At 43.5% G+C, this 23507-nt stretch overlaps 2 protein-coding genes across 7 annotated transcripts in view; one reads left to right on the top strand and one right to left on the bottom strand.

The window, feature by feature from the left end:
• Window positions 1-71: 71 nt before the first annotated feature.
• TSFM (Ts translation elongation factor, mitochondrial) lies at window positions 72-22035 on the top strand. Of its 4 annotated transcripts, none has more exons than XM_008978468.5 (6): window positions 72-244; window positions 496-669; window positions 3536-3664; window positions 4413-4535; window positions 10376-10463; window positions 20172-22035. In XM_008978468.5, exons 1-6 carry the CDS (start codon window positions 188-190, stop codon window positions 20246-20248), a joined length of 648 nt encoding a protein of 215 aa, XP_008976716.3. In that variant the 5' UTR covers window positions 72-187; the 3' UTR covers window positions 20249-22035. The 4 variants fall into 4 exon arrangements, with proteins under 4 accessions (XP_008976716.3, XP_063449449.1, XP_063449450.1 ...); XM_063593379.1 differs by lacking the exon at window positions 20172-22035 and adding an exon at window positions 13794-14356 and having other exon boundaries at window positions 97-263; XM_063593380.1 differs by lacking the exon at window positions 20172-22035 and adding an exon at window positions 13794-14356 and having other exon boundaries at window positions 97-293.
• The window catches only part of AVIL (advillin), a 19317-nt gene continuing 10803 nt past the window's right edge, over window positions 14994-23507 (bottom strand). For 2 of the 3 annotated variants that reach the window (XM_008978469.6, XM_063593378.1), the window contains 5 exons: window positions 20864-21286; window positions 19777-19965; window positions 18758-18826; window positions 17403-17528; window positions 14994-15609 (listed from right to left, as the gene is read on the bottom strand). In XM_008978469.6, the coding sequence (XP_008976717.1) occupies window positions 15496-15609; window positions 17403-17528; window positions 18758-18826; window positions 19777-19965; window positions 20864-21286 (921 nt within the window). In that variant the 3' untranslated portion in view covers window positions 14994-15495. The remainder of the gene's footprint in view (window positions 15610-17402; window positions 17529-18757; window positions 18827-19776; window positions 19966-20863; window positions 21287-23507) is intronic. The other variant, XM_003824824.5, reaches the window with a different exon arrangement.

The following is a 23507-nucleotide window of genomic DNA, read 5'->3' as shown; positions in this document are numbered from 1 at the left end:
GTAATTCCTGTAAGAAATGTGTCGTCTCAAGAAATCAAGTAGAGGCGAGGACTGTGTTCCTCCGGCCAGCAGGTGGCACCATACTCGTTTGGTGCGTTCCGCTGGAGAATTCTGGCCCTTCCGCCGCGCCGTAGGTTTGTTGCCTCACCAGTGCGCCCGCCGGAGGGAGTTTATCGCGGCCAGGGAGATGTCGCTGCTGCGGTCGCTGCGCGTGTTCCTGGTCGCGCGGACCGGGAGCCACCCGGTGAGAAGTCCTGGTGCTGGTACCGACCTGCTGTCCCTGCAGCTCTCCTGTGCGCCTGTACCTTTCCCTTCCTCCCAACCTCGTTTGACTCCATCTCACCTTCCCCGACAGCATTGCCTCTGCCCAGTCCAGCCCCGGTGCACCCCCCTTTGCACACTGTCCGCTCCCTAAGGTCGCTTCCCTGCCCGTGTACCCTCCACCCTCTGGAGTTTGCTGCTTCCTGCTCCTCATCCCTTTCTTATCCCATCTAGGCTGGGTCTCTTCTGCGTCAGTCGCCCCAGCCAAGGCACACATTTCATGCTGGGCCCCGTCTGTCTGCCTCGGCCTCCAGCAAGGAGCTTCTCATGAAGCTGCGGCGGAAAACAGGCTACTCCTTTGTAAATTGCAAGAAAGCTCTGGAGACTTGTGGCGGGGACCTCAAACAGGTGTGTGTGTGGAGGGGTGCAGGGCGGAGTACTAGAGCTCGACCTCAGACTCTTGGGGCGGTCACGCTGGGGAGCATAAAGTTAGACTGCTCTTCAGTGACCATAATGGCACAGCCCTAAGTGGAAATCTGGCTTAAATGACAACCTTGGCCTTGACTTTGTCTTATTTGAAAGCAGTTGAGTATCCCAGGATTAACAAACCAGACTGTTACGGTGTTTCTTGTTCCCTGGAGCTGAAAGGGTTTGTGTGAGCTTTGGAGTCAGATTGTTCAGGAGTCAAATTGTGGGGCCCCCACACTGTCTGACTTTAGACTTTTTTTTTTTTTTTTTTCAGACGGAGTCTTGCTCTGTGGCCCAGGCCGGCGTGCAATGGCACGATGTTGGCTCACTGCAACCTCCGCCTCCCGGGTTCAAGCGATTCTCCTGCCTCAGCCTCCTGAGTAGTTGGGATTACAGGCGTGCGCCACCACACCCGGCTATTTTATTTTTTATTTTTTTTGTATTTTTAGTAGAGATGGGGTTTCGCCGTGTTGGCCAGGCTGGTCTCGAACTCCTGGCCTCAGGTGATCCGCCCGCCTCGGCTTCCCAGAGTGATGGGATTACAGGAGTGAGCCACCGCGCCCGGCTGACTTTAGACATTTTAATCTTTCAGAGTTGTGTAGTTTTTGTCTGTACGGTCATGCGTCTCTTAACTAGGAAGATACATTCTGAGAAATGGCATCGTTAGGAGATTTTGGCTTATGCACATCATAGAGTACCTACACAAACCTAGATGGTAGATTGTACTACAACCTGGGCTATATGGAATTGCCAGCTGCTCCTAGGCTACAAACCGTTACAGAATGTTACTGGACTGAATACTGTAGGCAGTTGTAACACAGTGGTAAGTATTGTGTATCTAAACATAGAAAAAGTACAGTAAATAGGCATAAAAGATAAAAAACGATATATCTCCATAGCGAACTTATGTATGGAGCTTGCAGGACTGGAAGTTGCTCTGGGTGAGTCAGTGAGTGGTGAGTGAATATGAAGGCCTGCCTTAGGACACTACGGTGCACTATAGTAGACGTTAAAACACAGTACACATAGGCTACATTACATTTATAAGAAATTTTTTTCTCTGATAATAAGTTAACCTTAGTTTAATGTAACATTTTTATTTTATAAACTTTTAACATGTTTTAAACTTTTGGACTCTTGTAATAACAGCATAAAACACATATTGTACAGCTGTACCAAAATATTTTTCTTTATGCACTTTTTCTATGAGCTTTTTTCTGTTTTTAAAATTTTAAACTTTTTTTGGCTGGGCGTGGTGGCTCATGCCTGTAATCTCAGAACTTTGGGAGGCTGAGGCAAGTGGATCACCTGAGGTTGCGAGTTCGAGACTAGCCTGACCAACACGGAGAAACCTCGTCTCTACTAAAAAAAAATAAAATTAGCCAGATGTGGTGGCAAGGGCCTGTAATCCCAGCTACTCGGGAGGCTGAGGTAGGATAATCTCTTGAACCCAGAAGGCGGAGGTTGTGGTGTGCCGAGATCGTGCCATTACACTCCAGCCTGGGCAACAAGAGTGAAACTCTGTCTCAAAAAAAAAAAAAATTAAACTTTTTTTATTGAAATATCTTTTTTTTTTTTTTTTTTTTTTTGAGACAGAGTTTTGCTCTGTTCCCCAGGCTGGACTGCAGTGGCGCAATCTTGGCTCACTGCAAGCTCCACCTCCCAGGTTCACACCATTCTCCTGCCTCAGCCTCCTGAGTAGCTGGGACTACAGGTGCCCGCCACCACGCCCGGCTAATTTTTTGTATTTTTAATAGAGACAGGGTTTCACCGTGTTAGCCAGGATGGTCTCGATCTCCTGACCTTGTGATCCGCCCACCTCAGCCTCCCAAAGTGCCGGGATTACAGGCGTGAGCCACCGCGCCTGGCCAAAACTTTTTTTAACTTAAAAAATTGTTTTGTTAAAAACGGAGACACAAACACATACATTAGCCTAGGCCTACACAGGAGTGGCATCATCATTAACACTGTGTTCCACTTTCACATCTTGTCCTGCTGGAAGGTCTTCAGGGGCAGTAACGGGCATGGACCTGTCATCTCCTATGATAACAATTTTTTTTGTGGAATACCTCTCGAAGGACCTGCCTGAAGCTGTTTTACTGTTAAATTTTTTTATTTTTTATTTTTTTGAGACAGAGTCTCACTTTGTCACCCAGGCTGGAGTGCAGTGGCGCGATTGATCTTGGTTCACTGCAACCTCCGCCTCCCGGGTTCAAGAGATTCAGCCACCCGAGTAGTTTATAAGTTGGAGTACACTCTAAAATAACAATAAAGTATATGTATTGTAGTAAATACATAAGCCAGTAACATAGTTACTCGTTATTGTTTCAAGTGTCATGTACTATATGTAATTGTATGTGCTATACTTTAATAGGACTGGCAGCACAGACGTTTTCTTTACACTAGCATTGCCACAAACATGTAGGTAATATGTTGCCCTACAATGTTAGGAGGACTACCGTGTCACTAGACAATAGGAATTTTTCAGCTCCATTATAATCTTAGGGACCATCATCATATATGCAGTCCGTCATTGTCCGAAATATCGTTATGTGGTGCGTAACTGTATAAAGAAAATACAGCTGTGTGCCCCATAGGGTTGTTGTGAAGATTAGATTCATCCAAGGCACCAGTTATAATAATACCTGGTATTTGGCATTTAGTGGTAGACTGCTAGTAAATGATAGATTACTTTAGTTTCTGTTAGAGAATTTAGAGAATCAGGAAACCTGAGTATATCTTAGAACTACATTTAGTTCTAAATTCTGTGGCTTTGTTGTCTGCTCTTTTTCCTCTCAATTTACAGGCAGAGATCTGGCTCCACAAGGAGGCCCAGAAGGAGGGCTGGAGCAAAGCTGCCAAGCTCCAAGGGAGGAAGACCAAAGAAGGCCTGATTGGGCTGTTGCAGGAAGGAAACACAACTGTATTAGTAGAGGTGAGTTGTTGGAAATTCCAGATACCAAGAACAGCTGTCCCTTGGGTGTAAAGCTTGTAGTAGGCCCTAAAGGGGCCTGTTCTTGAACAAGAGATCTGTTTAAGAACCATAAAGGGGAGTTGAAGTTAAACTCATGAAACCTTGGGTATTAGTTACGAATTTGTTTAAGTATAGAAATGTACTGGTGTGTTGATGAGAAATGGCCTGGCAGTCTAGAATATTACTCCTGAATGTGAGTCTGGCACAGGCTTACACCTTGTCACTGATTGTTTCCTGGAACAGTTAGATTATAAGTTAATGATATTAATTGTTACTGAATAGAGAGTAGGTATTTTAGAGGAGGTTTGGGGGCCATAATTGGTGAAGAGTCAGATGTGGATTAGTTTAGAGTGAGAGATGGGGATAAACAAGATAATAGCATAAGTGGTTTGGAGTTGGGATGGCTGGAGAATGAGGTGATGATGGTGTGCAGACATAGGTAAGTGGTGAACTTGTGGTGAGTCCTTCAGGACATTATTGAACCATCTTCTGAATATACAGGCTATTGCTAACTCACTGGCCCAACATAAATCACTTCATTCTGTTCCAGGCTAGGAGAGGAAGCGTAGCTTTAAAATTTTGGAGTCTTTTTTTTTCCGTTGAGTCTGTAGCTTGTTCTATCAGTATCTTGATTTACTCTCCAGCCTTAAGGCACTTTTGGAAATTATCATTAAACAGCTTATACAGCTGTATCAATTTGTTCCCACAGGTAAACTGTGAGACAGATTTTGTTTCTAGAAATTTAAAATTTCAACTGTTGGTCCAGCAAGTAGCCCTTGGAACCATGATGCATTGTCAGACCCTAAAGGATCAACCCTCTACATACAGTAAAGTAAGTTTGGGGTTTGTCTCCAGTGTGCTGAATTTGCTGTCCTCATTGGGTCTTTTGCTGTTCCTATTGTAGACATTCTCATGTCTCATTCCGTTACTTCACATCTCTGCTTAAATGCTATCTCTTTGCATAGAATTACCCTTCCCCCGTTGCTATATCCCCATGTCATGCTGCATTTAAAATTTTTTATTATGGTGCTTATATATTACATTTTAATTTATCTGTGTGTTGTCTATCTTCCCCAGCAGAATGTAAGCTTTATGAGGCAGGGAATTTGTCTTTTCACTGTTGTATCTCTGGTGAAAGAGAATTGGGCCCACTACTTATTTGGAGCTCAATAAATCTTTGTCAGATGAATGAATGAATGATTGAATGCATGCATGCCAGTGAAATGGAGTTAGCCAGATCAAGTGAAGCCATCTGAGGCTTTGTGTTCAGAAATTTGGAATGGTCTTAGGAAAGAATTTCTAAATAAAGAGATTGGAGCCAGGTGTGATGGCTCACCCCTGTAATCCCAGCACTTTGGGAGGCTGAGGCAGGCAGATCACCTGAAGTCGAGAGTTCAAGACCAGCCTGACCAACATGGAGAAACCCGTCTCTACTAAAAATACAAAATTAGCTGGGCGTGGTGGCGCTTGCCTGTAATCCCAGCTACTTGGGAAGTTGAAGCAGGAGAATCGCTTGAACCCGGGAGGTAGAGGTTGCAGTGAGCCGTTGTACTCCCCGCTGGGCAATAAGAGCAAAACTCCGTCTCAGAAAAAAAAGAGAGAGATTGGAAAAGACATGGTTTAGGAAAATAAGCATATTCTTATCCATAGAGGGATCAAGGAAAGGAATTATGTCATTCTGCCTTTGACTCAGCCTTATTGCCAAGGCAAAAATGAACCAACCACTCACAGTAATTTTTTTGAGTTTATTACCAACTTTTTTTATCTTCTTTATCCTTCTCTTGAGATGTCTTGGTAAATGTTAATTATTATTGGCATTACATAGTCATATGGAAAACAATGTTGAGATTATTTTTTTAAATTGTATTGAGTAGGTAAGTCACTTGAACTAGAAATTTTAGCTTTGATTTTGCCAGTAAACACCAGTGTACCCTTTTGTTTTGTTTTTGTTTTTGTTTTTTGAGATGAAGTCTTGCTCTGTCACTCAGGCTGGAGTGCAGTGGTGCAATCTTGGCTCACTGCAACCTCCACCTCCTGGGTTCAAGCAATTCTGCATCAGACTCCCGAGTAGCTGGGACTACAGGCGCCCGCCACCACACACGCCTAGTATTTGTATTTTTTGTAAAGACAGAGTTTCACCATGTTGGCCAGGCTGGTCTTGAACTCCTGACCTCAAGTGATTCGCCCGCCTCCGCCTCCCAAAGTGCTGGGATTACAGGCGTGAGCCACCATGCCTGGCCCCAGTGTACTCTTTTTCCAGATTCGCCATTTATTAACATTTTGCTGTATTTGCTTTATCACTTCTTTTTTTCTTTTAGAGACAGATCTGGCTTTCTTGCCCAGCCTGGAGTGCAGTTGCACAATCATTGTTCACTGCTGCCTCAAATTCCTGGGCTCAAGTGGTCTTCCCACCTCAGACTCCTGAGTAGCTGGGACTACATGTGCACACCACTATGCTAGGCTCATTTTTAAGTTTTTTGTAGAGACAGTCTTGCCATCTTGCCCAGGCTGGTCTCAAACCTCTGGGCTCAAGAAATCCACCTGCTTTGGCCTCCCAAAGTGTTGGGATTATAGGCTTGGGTCACTACAGCTGGCCCTATCACTTTTTATATACATGTTATCATTACCCTTTTTTTTTTTTTTTTTTTGAGATGGAGTCTCTCTGTCACCCAGGCTGGAGTGCAATGGTGCCATCTCGCTCACTGCAACCTCTCCCTCCCAGTTCAAGCGATTCTTCCACCTCAGCCTCCCAAGTAGCTGGGATTACAGGCACCTGCCATCATGCCCGGCTAATTTTTTTTGTATTTTTGTAGAGACGGGAGTTTCACCATGTTGGCCAGGCTGGTCTTGAACTCCTGACCTCAGGTGATCTGCCCACCTGGGCCTCCCAAAGTGCTGGGATTACAGGCGTGAGCCACTGCACCCGGTCATCATCACTGTTTAAAAAAAATCTTTTTGTAAGTATGTTACAGACATCAGGATCCTTTATTCCTTCAGCATGTATCTTGTAAAAACAAGGACATTCTTATATAACCACAGGACAGTGATCACATTTAGGATTTTTTTTTTCTTTGAGACAGAGTACAGTGTCTCAAAGACACTGTACTGACAGAGTCAGCTCACTGCAACCTTCACCTCCTGGGTTCGAGCAATTCTTATGCTTCAGCCTCCTGAGTAGCTACGATTACAGGCATGCATTACTACTTCCAGCTAATTTTTTTTGTGCTTTTAGTAGAAATGGGGTTTTGCCATGTTGGTCAGGCTGGTCTCGCACTCCTGACCTCAGGTGATCTGCCCGCCTCGGCCTCCCAGAGTGCTGGGATTACAGGCGTGAGCCACCGCACCCGGCCAAAATGTGTTAGTTTTAATAGTTGTCATTCTACTGTTAGAAATAAATTTCCCTTCTCCTTTTTATTTAGTGATTTATTCAGCACTAACATTGACTCATGGGTTCTTATTTTATACAATAAGTTATAACTCATTATTCGTTTTGATGCTCAAATTATCTGCGGATTTGACCAATGCAAGCTGACTGTAATGTCCTTTGATATGTCCTTATTATTTTCTGAGTATTTTCTTACTTTTTGGCTTTTTTGTTTATTCTTATCTTTTGGGTTTATGTCATACTTTCCTTTCCCCAACTGTGGAATGGGCCACTTCTTCAAGGAGTCCTGGTCCTTTTTAGTTGGGGAATGGTTTTTAGAAACCAAGATTTGAATGTTAGGTGTGCTGATTTCTTTTCTTTTTTTTTTTTTTTTTGAGACAGAGTGTTGCTCTGTAGCCCAGGCTGGAGTGCAGTGGCGCGATCTTGGCTCGCTGCTACCTCTGCCTCCTGGGTCCCGGTTCAAGCAGTTCTCCTGCCTCAGCCTCCCGAGTAGCTGGGATTACAGGCATGTGCCACCATACACAGCTAATTTTTGTATTTTCAGTAGAGACAGGGTTTCACCATGTTGGGCAGGCTGGCCTTGAACCTCGTGATCCACCCATCTTGGCCTCCCAAAGTGCTGGGATTGCAGGCATGAGCCACTGCGCCTGGCCAGGTGTGCTGATTTCTACTGAGATGTCATTTGTTCTTTGAGCAGACAGTGCAGGTGTATGTGCTGTGTGCGTGTGGTTCAATCCTTCCTTTTTCATAGCAACTTCAATATGTTTACTGTTTTTACTTATGTACTCATATGTACTAAGTGTTACAATATATATACAAAATTGTTTCAGAATTGCTACCCCTGACCACTGCAAATAACAAAACTACTAAGGAGTTCAAGATTTATTTGTAGTTCTTTTTGTCTTTACATTGAAGTTAGGTGGTCAAATGACTCCGTTTAGTTATTTGGATTTTTTTTTCCTTCTGTGAGCTTATGTTACTCATTTGAAATATAGTTTTATATTTCTTTGTAGTCAGTATTTATTTTCACCCCAAATATGTGTTGATTTAATTTTATTTTAATTTTATTTTTTAAATGTGTGTTTTTTTTTTTTGGCTGGGCACAGTGGCTCATGCCTGTAATCCCAGCACTTTGGGGTTTTTGGTTTGTTTTTTTAAATCTTTTTTATATTAATAGAGATGAGGTTTCACCATATTGGCCATGCTGGTCTCAAACTCCTGGCTTCATTTCAAGTGATCTGCCTGACTTGGCCTCCCCAAAGTGCTGGGATTATTGGCATGAGCCATGGCACTGGGCCAGATTTTTTTTTTTTTTTTTTAAGATGGAGTTTCACTCTCATTAGCCAGGCTGGAGTGCAATGGCGTGATCTCAGCTCACTATAGCCACCGCCTCCTGGGTTCAAGTGATTCTCCTGCCTCAGCCTCCTGAGTAGCTGAGATTATAGGTGCCCGCCACCACACCTGGCTAATTTTTGTATTTTTAGTAGAGATGGGGTTTCACCATGTTGGCCAGGCTGGTCTCGAACTCCTGACCTTAGGTGATCCACCCGCCTCAGCCTCCCAAAGTGCTGAGATTACAGGCATGGGCCACCGTGCCCGGCCGGCCAGGTTCAATTTTATTTTTGAATACATAAGATACATTAAGAAAGTCCTCAAAGTTAAAACTGTCAAAAAAAAAGTATGCTCAGAGGAGTCTTACTGCTTCTCTCCCTTCTACCCCGTTCCTATCCATCCCTTTATTTAGATAACCAGTGTCATTGGATTGTGGTTATCCTTTCAGTATTTCTTTTTGCAAAAATAAGCATATTTATACAAATAGTTCTTTGTTGCACAGATAGTAGTATAATATGCATATACACTTATAATCTGCTTTTTTCACTTAATAATATGTCCTGGAAATACTCCATAGCAATTCATGAAGGTCATCCTTTTTATTTTTTCCAACTACATAGTATTCTGTTGTGTGGATGTGCTATAGTTTAATCTCCTGCTATGTTTGGGCATTTAGGCTGTTTTTAAAATTTTCTGATTAGAAATAATTGTTCAATGAATAATCTTGTGCAGTATTATTGGAAGTATATCATCAAGGTGAATTCATAGAAATAGGATTTCAGGGTCAAAGGATAAATGCATATGTAGTTTTATTAGATACTACAACTTCACACCATTGGATTTGTACCATTTTGCATTCCCATCAAAAATGTGCAAATCTAGCTCTAACATTTTATGATTTTATGAAAATATTGTTCTTGGCCAGGCGCAGTGGCTCACGCCTGTAAACCTAGCACTTTGGGAGGCTGAAGCAGGTGGATCACTTGAGGTCAGGAGTTCAAGACCAGCCTGGCCAACATGGTGAAACCCTGTCTCCACTAAAAAAGATATAAAAATTTGCCAGGCATGGTGGCGCATGCCTGTAGTCCCATCTACTCGGGAGGCTGAGGCAGGAGGATCGCTTGAACCCGGGAGGCGGAGGTTGCAGTAAGCTGAAATCATGCCACCGCACTCCAGCCTGGGCGGCAGAGTGAGACTCCATCTCAAAAAAAAAGAAAATACTGTTCTTGGCCAGGTGCAGTGGCTTATGCCTGTAATCCCAACCCTTTGGGAGACTGAAGCAGGAGGATCTCTTAAGCTAAGAGTTCAAGACCAGCCTGAGCAACATAGGGAAACCCCATCTCTATATTTAAAAGAAAAAGAAAATAATTGTTCTTGATTTCTAGGAAATTACATTCTAGGAAGTTAGGCTGGAGGATGAGAGTGGAATATAATTGGGGGTGGTGCAGTGATAGAATAAAATGTTTATAAAGATGGAACTGTTACCAATTTTTAACATTCTTGCCTTAATGAAAATATTGTCTACACTTAGTTGTCTTAAATAATGTTTTCTTTCTTTCTTTTCTTTTTTTTTTTTTTTGAGATGGAGTCTCAATTCTGTTTCCCAGGCTGGAATGCGCTGGCATAATCTGAGCTCAGTGCAACCTCCGCCTCCCAGGTTCAAGGGATTCTCATGTCTCAGGCTCCCCAGTAGCTGGGATTACAGGCATGTGCCACCATGCCCAGCTAATTTTTGTATTTTGTTAGAGACGGGGTTTCACCATATTTGCCAGGCTGGTCTCGAACTCCTGACCTCAGGTGATCCACCCGCCTCGGCTTCCCAAAGTGTTGGGATTACAGGCGTGAGCCACCACGCCTGGCCAATACTTTTCTTAGAGATAGACTATTTTTGCCTATTCTTTTGATAATTTGAATAGTACAGAATCAGTTCATGTTTGTTTTCTTTGTGCACTTAGGGTTTCTTGAATTCCTCTGAGCTTTCTGGACTTCCAGCTGGGCCTGACAGAGAAGGCTCACTCAAGGATCAGTTGGCTTTAGCAATTGGTGAGTATTTGTAAAGGTTCTGGAAACTGGAATTTAGGGACTGGATCTCTTGTTATCTTGTTCCTCCAAATCTAGGTCAAGAATCATGTGCCTACAAGGGTCAGATGATACGAACGTGAGAAGTGGTGTGTGTGTTAGATGTTAGGGAACATTAGGCATCTTTTTTTTTTTCGAGACGGAGTCTTGCTCTGTTGCCCAGGCTGGAGTGCAGTGGCACAATCTCGGCTCACTGCAAGCTCCGCCTCCCAGGTTCCTGCCTCAGCCTCAGCCTCCCAAGTAGCTGGGACTACAGGTGCCTGCCACCACGCCCGGCTAATTTTTTGTATTTTTAGTAGAGACAGGGTTTCACCGTGTTAGCCAGGATGGTCTTGATCTCTTGACCTCGTGATCTGCCCGCCTCGGCCTCCCAAAGTGCTGGGATTACAGGCGTGAGCCACCGCGCCCGGCCACATTAGGCATCTTAAAGAGCTCATACGCTGCTGGAGGAAGTCCCATTGCCAAGCTCTAACCAATTGTTATATCTAGGGAAACGGAGTCCTGGGGTCATCAGAATTTCTAAATTCCTTTAAAGAATTTAGATTTATATCCAAAATCTCACGGGTTTTGGCTGTTTGCAACTAATTAAAATTATTTTCATCACTGTGCCAACAAAACAAAGCATGTCTTTAGGCAGAGATGGCCTTTTGACTTCCAGCTGAGTACTTTAGTATATGCTGTAGGGAAAATAGTACATTAAAGATTATTTCCTCTTCTTTATAAAAGGTGGCAGGACAATTGAGGAGCATTGTTTTTAGGCATTTGATCTTTCTTTTCAAAAAATCTGGTTGTGAATTTGTAAAGATACATTCTTTTAGAGCCTGTTGGCTATAGGAACCACATCTGGATCATTGTGGTCGGACTAGCGGGGATCTTGCTTTCTTCCTAAGTATCCTTGATGGAGGGTGGGTGGTAGGGAAGGGTTGGAGCTTGCTGGGAATTTACTAATCTGAAGTTTCCAGTCAAGGCATCAATTCCGTTTTTATCAGGTCATCTTGTATTATCTATGATGTTTCAATGAGTCATGGGTGAGAAACCAGGCAGACAGCTATGTATGAGGCTTATTAAGAAATTCTGGAAGAGCTGGGTGTTTCAGCCTTGTCAGTTTCTGGGAATTAACTATTGGGTATATGCTTTGAGCTATTTTAAAATTTGTTTTAGTTTCTGGATTCTCCTTTTTCATTACTTTTAGATATGACTATGGCTAATCCAGGCATACTTATACAGACCCTTTTGTTTATTCTCCTACCCCTTTCTACCTTTTGGCTTATTTGGACTTCTGTTAGAAGAGAATAACATCCTGAGAGAAAGGGGAAAAATAAGTTACAATCTGTTTATGGTTCTCATAAATAACTCTTGACAATGTTATCTTTTCTGTTTTTGATGAGAGGAAATTGAAACTATCCGATGACATGGAGCTTTGAGCTGTGGACTTTTTCCGGATAGAAGGGATGATCAGGAGTTGTCTCTGTCGGTTATGGAGTATTCAGGATGGTGGGAAAAAGCACTTAATTGCTTTGGAGTCAGACCTGAGTTTTAATTCTAACTCTGCCTTGTGTTACTAGGTGGGTTACCTAAGTTCTCTAAGCCTAAGCTTATTGTAATAGTAGCTAGCATTTGAGTGCTATGTGCCAGATACTATAGTTAATGCTTTATTTATTTATTTATTTTTGAGACGGAGTCTTGCTCTGTTGCCCAGGCTGGAGTGCAGTGGCACAATCTCGGCTCACTGCAAGCTCTGCCTCCCAGGCTCACGCCATTCTCCTGCCTTAGCCTCCTGAGTAGCTGGGACTGTAGGTGCCTGCCACCATGCCCGGCTAATTTTTTGTATTTTTAGTAGAGACAGGGTTTCACTGTGTTAGCCAGGATGGTATCGATCTCCTGACCTTGTGATCCGCCCACCTCGGCCTCCCAAAGTGCTGGGATTACAGGCGTGAGCCACCGCACCCGGCCCTAGTTAATGCTCCATATATATATGTGTGTGTGTGTATATATATACGTATATATATACACGTGTATATATATATACGTGTATATATATATATACACGTGTATATATATATATACGTGTATATATATACACGTATATATATATACACGTGTATATATATATATACACGTATATATATATATACGTGTATATATATACACGTATATATATATACACGTGTATATATATATACACGTGTATATATATATACGTGTATATATATACACGTATATATATATATACACACACACATAAATTTTTTTTTTTTTTTGAGATGGAGTTTTGCTCTTGTTGCCCAGGCTGGAGTGCAATGGCATGATCTCGCTCGCTGTAATCTCTGCTGCCCAGGTTCAAGCAATTCCCCTGCCTCAGCCTCCCGAGTGGCTGGGATTACAGGCATGTGCCACCATGCCTGGCTAATTTTTTGTATTTTTAGTAGAGACGGGGTTTCTCCATGTTGGTCAGGCTGGTCTCAAACTCACGACCTCAGGTGATCTGCCTGCCTCGGCCTTCCAAAGTGCTGGGATTACAGGCGTGAGCCACCACGCCTGGCTGCTTTTACATATATTATTTATTTCTCCCCAAAACCCTGAAAGGTAGGTGGTCTCGTCTCTATTTTAAAGGTGAGGAAACAAAGGCTTGATAGATTTAGTAAATGAGATTATGTCATTGAGTCACTTGCCCGAGGTCATATAGTCAGTAAATAGGCAGAACTGAGACCTGAGTCACACATACTTGTGTCACCACAACCTATGTTTGTTTTTTTTTTTTTTTTTGGAGAGAGTCTTGTTCCCAGGATGGACTGCAGTGGTACGATCTCGGCTCACTGCAACCTTCGCTTCCTGGGTTCAAGTGATTCTCCTGGTTAGTTGGGATTACAGGTGCATACCACCACGCCCAGCTGATTTTTGTATTTTTAGTAGAAACAGGGTTTCATCCATGTTGGCCAGGCTGGTCTTGAACTCCTGACCTCAGATGATCCACCCGCTTCAGCCTCCCAAAGTGCTGGGATTACAGACGTGAGCCACTACACCCAGCCTGTTTTTAAGTACCAGAGTGCCTGGCACATAGTTGGTGCTTCATAAAGGTATTCTTCACTTCCGCCACTCCCGCTCTCCTGCCCCATACCCCTTTTCCTCTTTCTACAAAAACTGAAAATGGTATCTCTTCATCTTACTGCATATCCTGTGTAAATGCAAAGGGACTGTCTTCCAAACTGGGCCTCTTCTGTGCATATTTTGGTACCATCACAGACATCACAATTTGTTGGTGTGTTGGTTTTTTGTTTTTGCTTTTTTTAATAGGAAAACTGGGAGAAAACATGATTCTTAAACGAGCTGCATGGGTGAAGGTGCCATCTGGGTTCTACGTTGGCTCTTATGTCCACGGAGCAATGCAGAGTCCCTCACTTCACAAGCTGGTGCTGGGGAAGTATGGGGCCCTGGTCATCTGTGAGACGTCTGAACAGAAAACAAACCTTGAAGATGTTGGCCGCCGCCTTGGGCAGCATGTGGTGGGCATGGCCCCCCTCACTGTTGGCTCCCTGGACGATGAGCCTGGGGGAGAGGCAGAGACTAAGATGCTGTCCCAGCCATATTTGCTGGATCCCTCCATTACCTTGGGGCAGTATGTGCAGCCTCAGGGGGTGTCGGTAGTAGACTTTGTGCGGTTTGAATGTGGAGAAGGTGAAGAGGCAGCAGAAACTGAATAGGTTCCAGAGACTTTTGGCCCAGGAGGAATATTTACTTTTAGCTCTGGACATCATTACAAAAAAGGAATATTTCCCAAACCTCTTCAGACCGAGAATGCATGGGTAAAATTATTAAATAGTTGTATAATAAAAATAATTTTTTCCTTGTTTGCGTAATACTGGATTTAGCTTTTCTGTGCCTTTCAAAAACAACAGGTGGGCCTTATTGACGTGATAGTGTCTTGGAGAACAGGCATCAACAATACTGCTGCTCCCTTCAACATAGATTTATTATGGTATTTCTGAAATTTCTAACTTACAAGTTCTGTCTTACACCTTTTATGACATAGAACTCTTTTGTTCTGTTTTTGCTTTGCGACACTGTGAACCGTGCTTCTGCCTCGGAACCTCCCTAGTTATATTACTTGTGCCACATGGATTTCTTTGGGATTATTGATTCAAACCTAGAGTTGTCTGGAAAATGTGGGTTCTCTTCTTTGTGATTGTCTGTAGTATGCTTTGAAGGTGCTCTGCAGTGGTAGACACACTGGTTCTGGCCTCGTTTAATGAAATTAATAACACATGCCCCTATTTCTCTTTTGGATGATGTGTGGGTGGGTGGGTACTGAGGTTTCCTGGCCAGCTGTAAGGCAGATTTTGACATTCTTGTGCCAGAAACAGAAATTAGAGTAGTCCAGTTACCCAGAGAGCTCACTTAACATTGCCTCTTTACTTCCCCAGTACTGAAACATTTCTTCCAGTATAACATAAAATTACCATAACAAGCAGACCCAGAATACTGAAAATAACTCCATTTGTTCATTATAGGTATCTTTATTTGAAAAGTTAAAAATGCTTTGACACATTACAGATCTGGGCATTTGGATTTTGCCTATGGAGTGTATATATGATTTCAATGATTTACAGGTTAAATAGATTTTAGAAATAATCATCTTAAAATTGAAAACAAAGGTAGGTCCTGGTATAATATTAAACATAAAGTTATTAAACATTTTAAGCATTGTTTTTTGGTTCTCTTTCTTTTGATTTCTCCAGATTTATGCAGTTTTAGTGCTTTCTGCTGAGGCTTTAGCTAGAGGGCCACAAAACCCAAAAACTATATGGTTAACATTTTAGGTATATAACAAGCAAGGAATGCAAGGATGAGAAAAAATGGAGAACATGCTGTGATGTGCAGACTCTATTATATCTAAATTAAGTAGCTGAAAGGCAGAAATTGGTGGATAAATTATTTCCTGATATTGGCACTATCTGCTCTTTTCTGTGGCCTTGCAATAGGTATAGGCCTTCTTGCTTTAGAAAAGCCCCTTTTCTTTCTTCATTTGGAGCTGTTTCCAGCCAGGCAGAGCTGCAAATTGCCCTCTTGTGATGCCAAACACAGACACAAAGTCCTGTTCAGAGAGGTAATTCTAAGAGAGAAAACAAAGTTTCTAGTTAGAAGGAAGACATGACATCATTGCCAACAGAAGTTGAGGAAGTCGGAGCAAGAGGGAGTTCTAGGTGGATCCTTGAAGAGGGAAGTAGAATGAATTTCTCAGAAAGGCTGTTAAAGATTTAAATTATTCATTGGAGAGGTGTTCTTCAGGTCAGGGAGTCCCATTTTGGCCTGTGGCAGAAGCTTACTGGATTCACTGCTCTCACGGTGCCAGCAAGCACCAGTTTCTTGCCAGAAGGCAATAATGGGTTATGTATTAAGGATGAATTACAGACATCAAATTTTGGCAGAATGAAGAACTAAATTGAGCCATGGTTTTCCTTGTTTTCTGCCCGTAACTAGCATTTTTACCCATAAATTTTCAAATGCATGATCGGGTGGATCTTATTGAGCATAAAATTCTTCTAAACATTTACTTAATGATTTATTGAATATTTATATACAAGTAAAGATTATTAATATATGGGCTTTGCTTTCAAGAAAATTGTAGTCCAGATACTTGAGTTGACTAGATAAGACATTGTGGGAAATCCAGAGTCCAGAGTCTGTTTCCAAATCAACTTCTTCAAGGGGAAAAGAAATTTATTCTTTCTTTCTTTTTTTTTTTTGAGACAGATTCTTGCTTTGTGGCCCAGGCTGGAGTACAGTGGCGCAATCTCAGCTCACTGCAACCTCTGCCTCCCGGGTTCAAGCAGTTCTCCTCCCTCAGCCTCCCAAGTAGCTGGGACTGTAGGCACCCACCACCACGCCCGGCTAATTTTTGTATTTTTAGTAGAGACGGGGTTTCACCGTATTGGCCAGGCCAGTCTCGAACTCCTGACCTCGTGATCCACCCACCTCAGCCTCCCAAAGTGCTGGGATTACAGGTGTGAGCCACCGTGCCCAGCCAGGAAATTTATTCTTTTAACTCAAATATGTTAATTCATTCATGCAAAACTTAAGAATACTTGCTATCTGCTAGGCACTGTTGTAGGTGCAGAGAAGCTGAGAATATGATGGTGAGCAAGACAAACAAAGGTCCTTCCTTTTAAGGATATTACTAGAGGGGGAAATAGGCAATGAACAAGTATAAAGGGACTGGAGCAGGTATGGGAAGCAGTATTAGGGTGGTCAGGAAATGCCTCCCTGGGGAGGTGATATTAGAGCTGAGACCTACATGATGAGAAGGTGCTGGTGCTGTGATGATTTGGGAGAAGGATGTTTTTTCAGGCACGAACACTAGCAAGTGTAAAGGCTCAAAGGCTGGAATAAGCATGTTTTAAGGAACAGCAAAGCAGCCGCTGTACTGGCTGAAGGGTGGTGAGTGATGAGGGTATTGGTATATGAAATGAAATCAGAGAGCTAGGCAGGGGCCAGATTGTATAGGCCTTCACATTCTTTTTTTAAATGTAGTGGGAAGCTATTCCAGGTGTTTTAAACAGGGCCGTGCCATATATTTTAAAGATCTCTTTGGCTGTTGTGTGGGGAACGGATTGTAGGAACAGGTGGAAACCAGTTGGATTGTAGTAAGTAGTCCATGATAGCTGGACTAGATTAGTAGCAGAGAGATGGAGAGGAGTGAACAGAAGCTAGCTGATAGACTGATGTAGGTGGAGAGAAAATAATCAAGAAAGAACCCTGGTGTTTTTTGGTTTGAGCTCCTGGTTAGCTCAGATGTCCATTGAGCGGCTACAATGTGCCGGAACTGTCCTAGGCCATTTGCTGAGCTGAGTTTTTTACTCACGGAGAGCTCCACTTCCAACAGACACAGTTCCTTCAGCCACTCACCTCCTTTTTGGCAGGGTTTACATCCTCAGGCAGCTCCTGATTCTGGTTTTTCAACAGAACTGCTATAGGGTAATATTTTGGCTCACTGTCATTAGAATTCAGGGAGAGGGTTGCATTCTTCATGTCCTAGGTAAGATAAGAATGTAGGCACAGGGAAAAGACTCCTCAGTGTCTGTGTGGTTACAGTTCTGAATGTGTATAATATTTAACATTTTGACTTATGCCACTTCACCCTCTGTAATCATCTTTGATAACGATGCTCCCCAAACCTGGCTGCATGTCAGAATCATCTGGGAATAGAAAATATTCAGATTTTGGGGTTGTTCTTGGGAAAGCTGATTCATGATTCAGTAAGTCCAAGGCAAGTCCTGTATAGCTAGTTTGGCATACATGTTGTGCCTGAATCTCATTTGAATATTGGGATCACATACCTTCTCTTGGTACTTTTATTTAGCCCTGCATTTCCAGCCTTTAAATGACTTTAGGTTGTAGTCCTACTTAAATACAATTTAAAGATACTACATCAACATTAGCTTTGGAATCTGAGTTTGTAGAGCACAAAGGACAGAATTGCCAGATGGTTTGAACACCTGGTGCCATGCACTCCTCCTGAGGTTAAAGAACTGCTGGATTCCTGGCTAGAGGCTCCACTTCTTTTAACCATTAAAATAGGTGTAAATGGCCTAAGTTTCTGTGGACTTCACTGTCAGAAATGAATAAAAATGTCATTTGGGTTAGAAGCTTATTTCTGAAAAATACTGCCAATGACTTTAATCTCTCCTTAAATGGCAGAGTTGAATAATAAAACAAATTTTCATTTTTTTTTGTTGTTTTTTTGAGACGGACTCTCACTCTGTTGCCCAGGCTGGAGTGCAGTGGCGCCATCTCAGCTCACAGCAACTTCCGCCTCCTGGGTTCAAGCAATTCTCCTGTCTCAGCCTCCTGAGTAGCTGGGACTACAGGCACATGCCACCACGCCCGGCTAATTTTCATATTTTTTGTAGAGACGGGGTTTCACCATATTAGTCAGGCTGGTCTCAAACTCCTGACCTTAGGTGATCCACCCGCCTTGGCCTCCCAAAGTGCTGGGATTACAGGCATGAGCCACCGCGCCCGGCCCCATTTTTGTTGTTTTTACACAGCAAGTCTGTTTGAAAATCTGGAAGTCAGGAAAATAAGGAACTTGGCTCTGAGACCTGCTTTTCTATTGATTACAAAAAGTCTTTACATCAAAACAGACAACTATGGTAATACTAAGGACATGAGTTTTGCCTATGAGCATCTGTAGCATTTGTGGGTTCTCTGGCTCTGGTTGCCCATGTGGCTGGCTTCTCCCAAGAGCGAACCCGACTCACAGCAGTGATTCGCATGATAGCAGCAGCATCTCCCAGCTCTTCTTTTAATTGTTCATATGTTTTTCCTGCCTGAGAAGAAGAGAGAGAAAACACAGGATGAGGTCTTTCTTATAGGGGAGGGACATCTTAGGTCTGGTCTGTGTCTTCAGGAAAAGCAAAAGAGCCAGGGAGTCAGAAGACATTTCAAGGATAAGTAAAAATGAAAATCCCCCCTTTTGGGTCCATGCAGGCTTGAAAGGTGCTTAAACATAATGCACATTCTTTGATGGTAACCCCTCAGTCCTCCCTATAAGATTTAAGAAAGAGCAGTTGAAGGCCAGGCACGGTGGCTCATGCCTGTAATCCCAGCACTTTGGGAGGCCGAGGCGGGTGGGTCACCTGAGGTCAGGGGTTCAAGACTAGCCTGACTAACATGGTGAAACCCCATCTCTACTAAAAATAGAAAAATTAGCTGGGCATGGTGGTGCATGCCTATAATCCCAGCTACTTGGGAGGCTGAGGCAGGAGAATTGCTTGAACCCAGGAGGTAGAGGTTGCAGTGAGCCGAGATTGTGCCATTACACTCCAGCCTGGGCAACAAGAGCGAAATTCTGTCTCAAAAAAAGAAAAAAAAAAAAAGTTGATTAGGAGTCAGGAAACCTGGCTTTCTGTTGATTAACTGTGACTTTAGACAAATGACTTATCCTCTTAGCTTCCTTATCAATAAAATAGGGAGCAATACTTCTACTGGCTATCAGGATTGTTGTAAAGATCAAAAAGATGATGTGTATGGATATACTTTATAAACTGTTTATACTTCACACTGCTTATTGCTGACACCTGCTGTGAATTGTCTACCTGGACTTACTGCTGTGGCAGGTGAAAAAGAGGAGAAAAGTAAAAGGCAGGGAGTGGGATGGGAGTAGGGAAATGAGGTCCTGGTTTCACTGAGCCGTGAATCAGTGCTCCACCTTCCTGCCCACTGAGCTGTTCTGAGCTACCTGGCAGGAAGTTAGAGCTTCCCTACTCTCTTTTCTTACACTCCAAATGTTAGGGTCCCAGGCTAGGAACCAGCCTGTGAAGATGGGAGGCTCAAACCCCTGCTTAATGATCAGGATTGGTGTGTCGGGATCTCGGCCGCTGGGGTGAGTGTGCAGGTACTGCTGCGCTGTGGCAAGGGCACTCTCCTTCTCCATGGCATTGGCCTCAGCCCCAATCCACAAGAACACCTGTTACGGTGGAGATTTAATATATGTTACTGTGTTCATACCAAGGACTAAGTACTAGATCATACACATTACCCTATCTTTCCCCTTTCTTTCGTGAGCAATTCACAGCCTCAGAAAACTTTCTCAGCCTAATTTGTTCAGCAGAGAAAGGTTTTCCCAGAATCAGCTTGATGTTTATCATTTTAATTGCTATGTGTATCTTCCAGGTCTGCCTTTCCAAATTGGAGCTGTCTCTGAACTTCAGCTTCCTGAATCCAACTTCTTGCAGAACACTTCCTCTTGACTGCTCTAAGCACCTTAAAAATAACACCTTCAAGATGTAGCTCTTCTTTACTAAACTTGTATCTGAGTCTCCACTTTTGATAGGTGGTATCTATCTAGTCACCTAAGGCAGAAACCTGGGAGTTTCCTAGAAACCCCCCATATCCAATGAGTCACCAGGGCTGACCAACTTTACCTCCTAAGCTTTTGTCAAATCTGTCACCATCCCTCCATCCCTACTCCACTGCCCTTATGTGGGCCCACAGTAGCTCTTACTTGACCATGACAATAGTCTACTGACTGCCTTTGTTCCCCCAAAGGCCCATATCCTCTGCATGTGGAGTCCGTTGCTATTGATCCTAAGATTAAAATGATGATAGGATGATGATAGGATGGCTGGAGTTTTCCAAAGCAAGGTGGGAAAATGCCCAGGATGGTGAGTTTCAAACATCATTCTCAAACATCACCCCTGGAAAAAAAACCCGGGCTTTCTTTTGGTCACTGCTGACAAAGGTTTGATTGAGCTGGGGATGGTCCAGGGCTACCCTGGGTTTATTCTAGGGTGGGGATACTACACAAAAACAACCCTTACTGTGGGAGTCTTTCTCATGTTCTGACTTCTGCAGCTGTGTCTTACCTGGTCCCAGGTATCTAGGAGCATCACGTCACTAGGGTTCAGGTCATCCTGGGTGAAGTCTGTGATCTCAGTGACAATGAATTGGCCGGTCTTATTGGAACATTCAAAGAGACGAGACTGGACATCTAGGATTTCCTGCTGAAGTCTGCAATATAGTCCATTTAAGGGCATCAAGCTGCTTAGAAATGTTTTTAAAACTGAGGTTTTAGCCTTTGTGCAATTCACAAGCCTGGCAGGCAGGGGGAGCCCAGAAGAGGGGGAGGCTGTGTTCCCATACCTTTTATCATTGGCATAGGGAGTTTTCCCTCCCAGTAGGTCCCAGAACTCGGCTGGCTCCTGGCCCTCGGCCACAGTGTTCTCGCTGCCATCACAGAGAAGGCTGGCCAGCTCCTTAGCCATTGCCCGCTCATCCCCACTAGACCCCTGAGAGTGGGGCGAGGAGAGCACAGGTGTTAGTTGCACAGGGGCACTTCGATGTGGAAAGAAAAGCATCTGAGACTAACTCAGTGTGCCAGGATCAGCTACCAAACCACAGTCCCTCAGCCTGGGAAGACAGACAAGTTTGTTCTAGTGCTGGGGAGTGGGGAGGAAAACAGTGTGGGGCAAAGAACAGGACTAGGCTTTGAAACCCACAGTGGGTGTTGGCAAAAGTCACCTTTGTTTCAGCTTCAGTTTGAATTTAGGCACCTACTTTTGATTTTTATTTTAGAGAAAAAATTTAAATTTATTTTTAAAAGTACATACAGTAAAATATACTCTTTTGACATACAATTCTAAGAATTTTCACAAGCAGAATCATGTTACTACCACCACAATAAAGGCACAGAACAGTTTCTTCCTCAGTCCGTCCCAAAATTATCTGGGGCGCGACCCCTTTGGAGTCAAAGCCTCCCTGAATCCTTAACCTCTGGTAACCATGAATCTATTCTCCATCACTATAGTTTTGCCTTTTCCGGAATGCTGTAAGTGGAGTCATACAATATTTAGCCTCTCAGTCTGGCTTCTTTCTCTTAGCAGAATGCATATGAGATCTCTGTTGGGTTTACCAGCGGCTCATCCCTTTTTATTGCTGAGAAGTATTCCATCATGTGGATGTACTACTGTTTGTTTATCCATTTTCCAGTGGGGTTGTTTCTGATTATGAATAAAGGTGCTATAAACATTTGTGCACAGGTTTTTGTGTGAAGATAGTTTTTTGTTTTACTTGAGTAAATACCCAGGAGTAGGATTGCTGGATCATACGGTAAGTGTATGTTTAACTTTGTAAGAAACTGTCAGCTGGGCGTGGTGGCTCCCTACTGTAATCCCAGCACTTTGGGAGGCTGAGGCAGGTGGATCACCTGAGGTCAGGAGTTCAAGAGCAGCCTGGGCAACATGGCGAAACGTCGTCTCTACTGAAGATACAATTAGCTGGGTGTGGCGGCACACGCCTGTAATCCCAGCTACTTGGGAGGCTGAGGCAGGAGAATCACTTGAACCCAGGAGGCAGAGGTTGCAGTGAGCCAAGATCGCGCCACTGCACTCCAGCCTGGGCGACAGAATGAGACTCTGTCTCAAAAAAAAAAGAAAAAAACTGAAACAGTCGAAATGTTTTCCAGAAGCTGTACCATTTGCAATCCTGCCAGCAATGCATGAAAATTCCTGTTGCTCTGCATCCTTGCTCATATTTTATGTTGTCAATTTTTTTAACCATTCTAATAGATGTGTAGTGGTTATCTCATTGATTTTGATTTGCATCTCCCTAGTGACTAATGATGTTAAGCATCTTTTCCTGTTCTTTTTTGTAAAATAATTTTAGTGCATTTTATTTTATTTTGAGAGGGAATCTTGCTCTGTTAGCCAGGCTGGAGTACAGTGGCGCAATCTTGGCTCACTGCAACCTCCACCTGCCAGGTTCAAGCAATTCTCCTGCCTCAGCCTCCGGAGTAGCTGGGACTACAGGCGTGCACCACCATGCCCAGCTAATTTTTTGTATTTTTAGTAGAGGCGGGGTTTCACCATGCTGGCCGGGCTGGTCTCAAACTCCTGACCTCAGGTGATCTGCCTGCCTCAGCCTCCCAAAGTGCTGGGATTACAGGCGTGAGCCACCGCGCCCAGCCTTAGTGCATTTTAATCCACTATTGCAATATGAATTGACATCATATTTTGTGTTTTTGTTCTGTATTAGTGCCTGTCTGTTAGAGTCCACCAAATTCACATGGGAAGATTGACTTATCCAGCCTCCATCTGCATAGAAATTTATGAGATTTCTGCTAGGTGTAAGCAGGGCTTTCAGTGAGTTTTTTCTTTTTGAGATGGAGTTTCACTCTTGTTGCCCAGGCTGGAGTGCCATGGCGCGATCTCGGCTCACCGCAACCTCCGTCTACTGGGTTCAAGCGATTCTCCTGCCTCAGCCTCCCGAGTAGCTGGGACTACAGGCGCATGCTGCCACACCTGGCTAATTTTTTTTTGTATTTTTAGTAGAGATGGGGTTTCACTGTGTTAGCCAGGATGGTCTCGTTCTCCTGACCTTGTGATCCTCCTGCCTCGGCCTCCCAAAGTGCTGGGATTACAAGTGTGAGCCACTGCGCCTGGCTTTTTTTTTTTTTTTTGAGACGGAGTCTCACTCTGTCGCCCAGGCTGGAGTACAGTGGTACAATCTCGG

The sequence above is a fragment of the Pan paniscus genome, chromosome 10, assembly GCF_029289425.2.
Source record: "Pan paniscus chromosome 10, NHGRI_mPanPan1-v2.0_pri, whole genome shotgun sequence".
Taxonomy (NCBI): domain Eukaryota; kingdom Metazoa; phylum Chordata; class Mammalia; order Primates; family Hominidae; genus Pan; species Pan paniscus.
The sequence above is the reverse complement of the archived record's forward strand: the minus strand, read 5'-3'. Positions and strand labels throughout refer to the sequence as shown.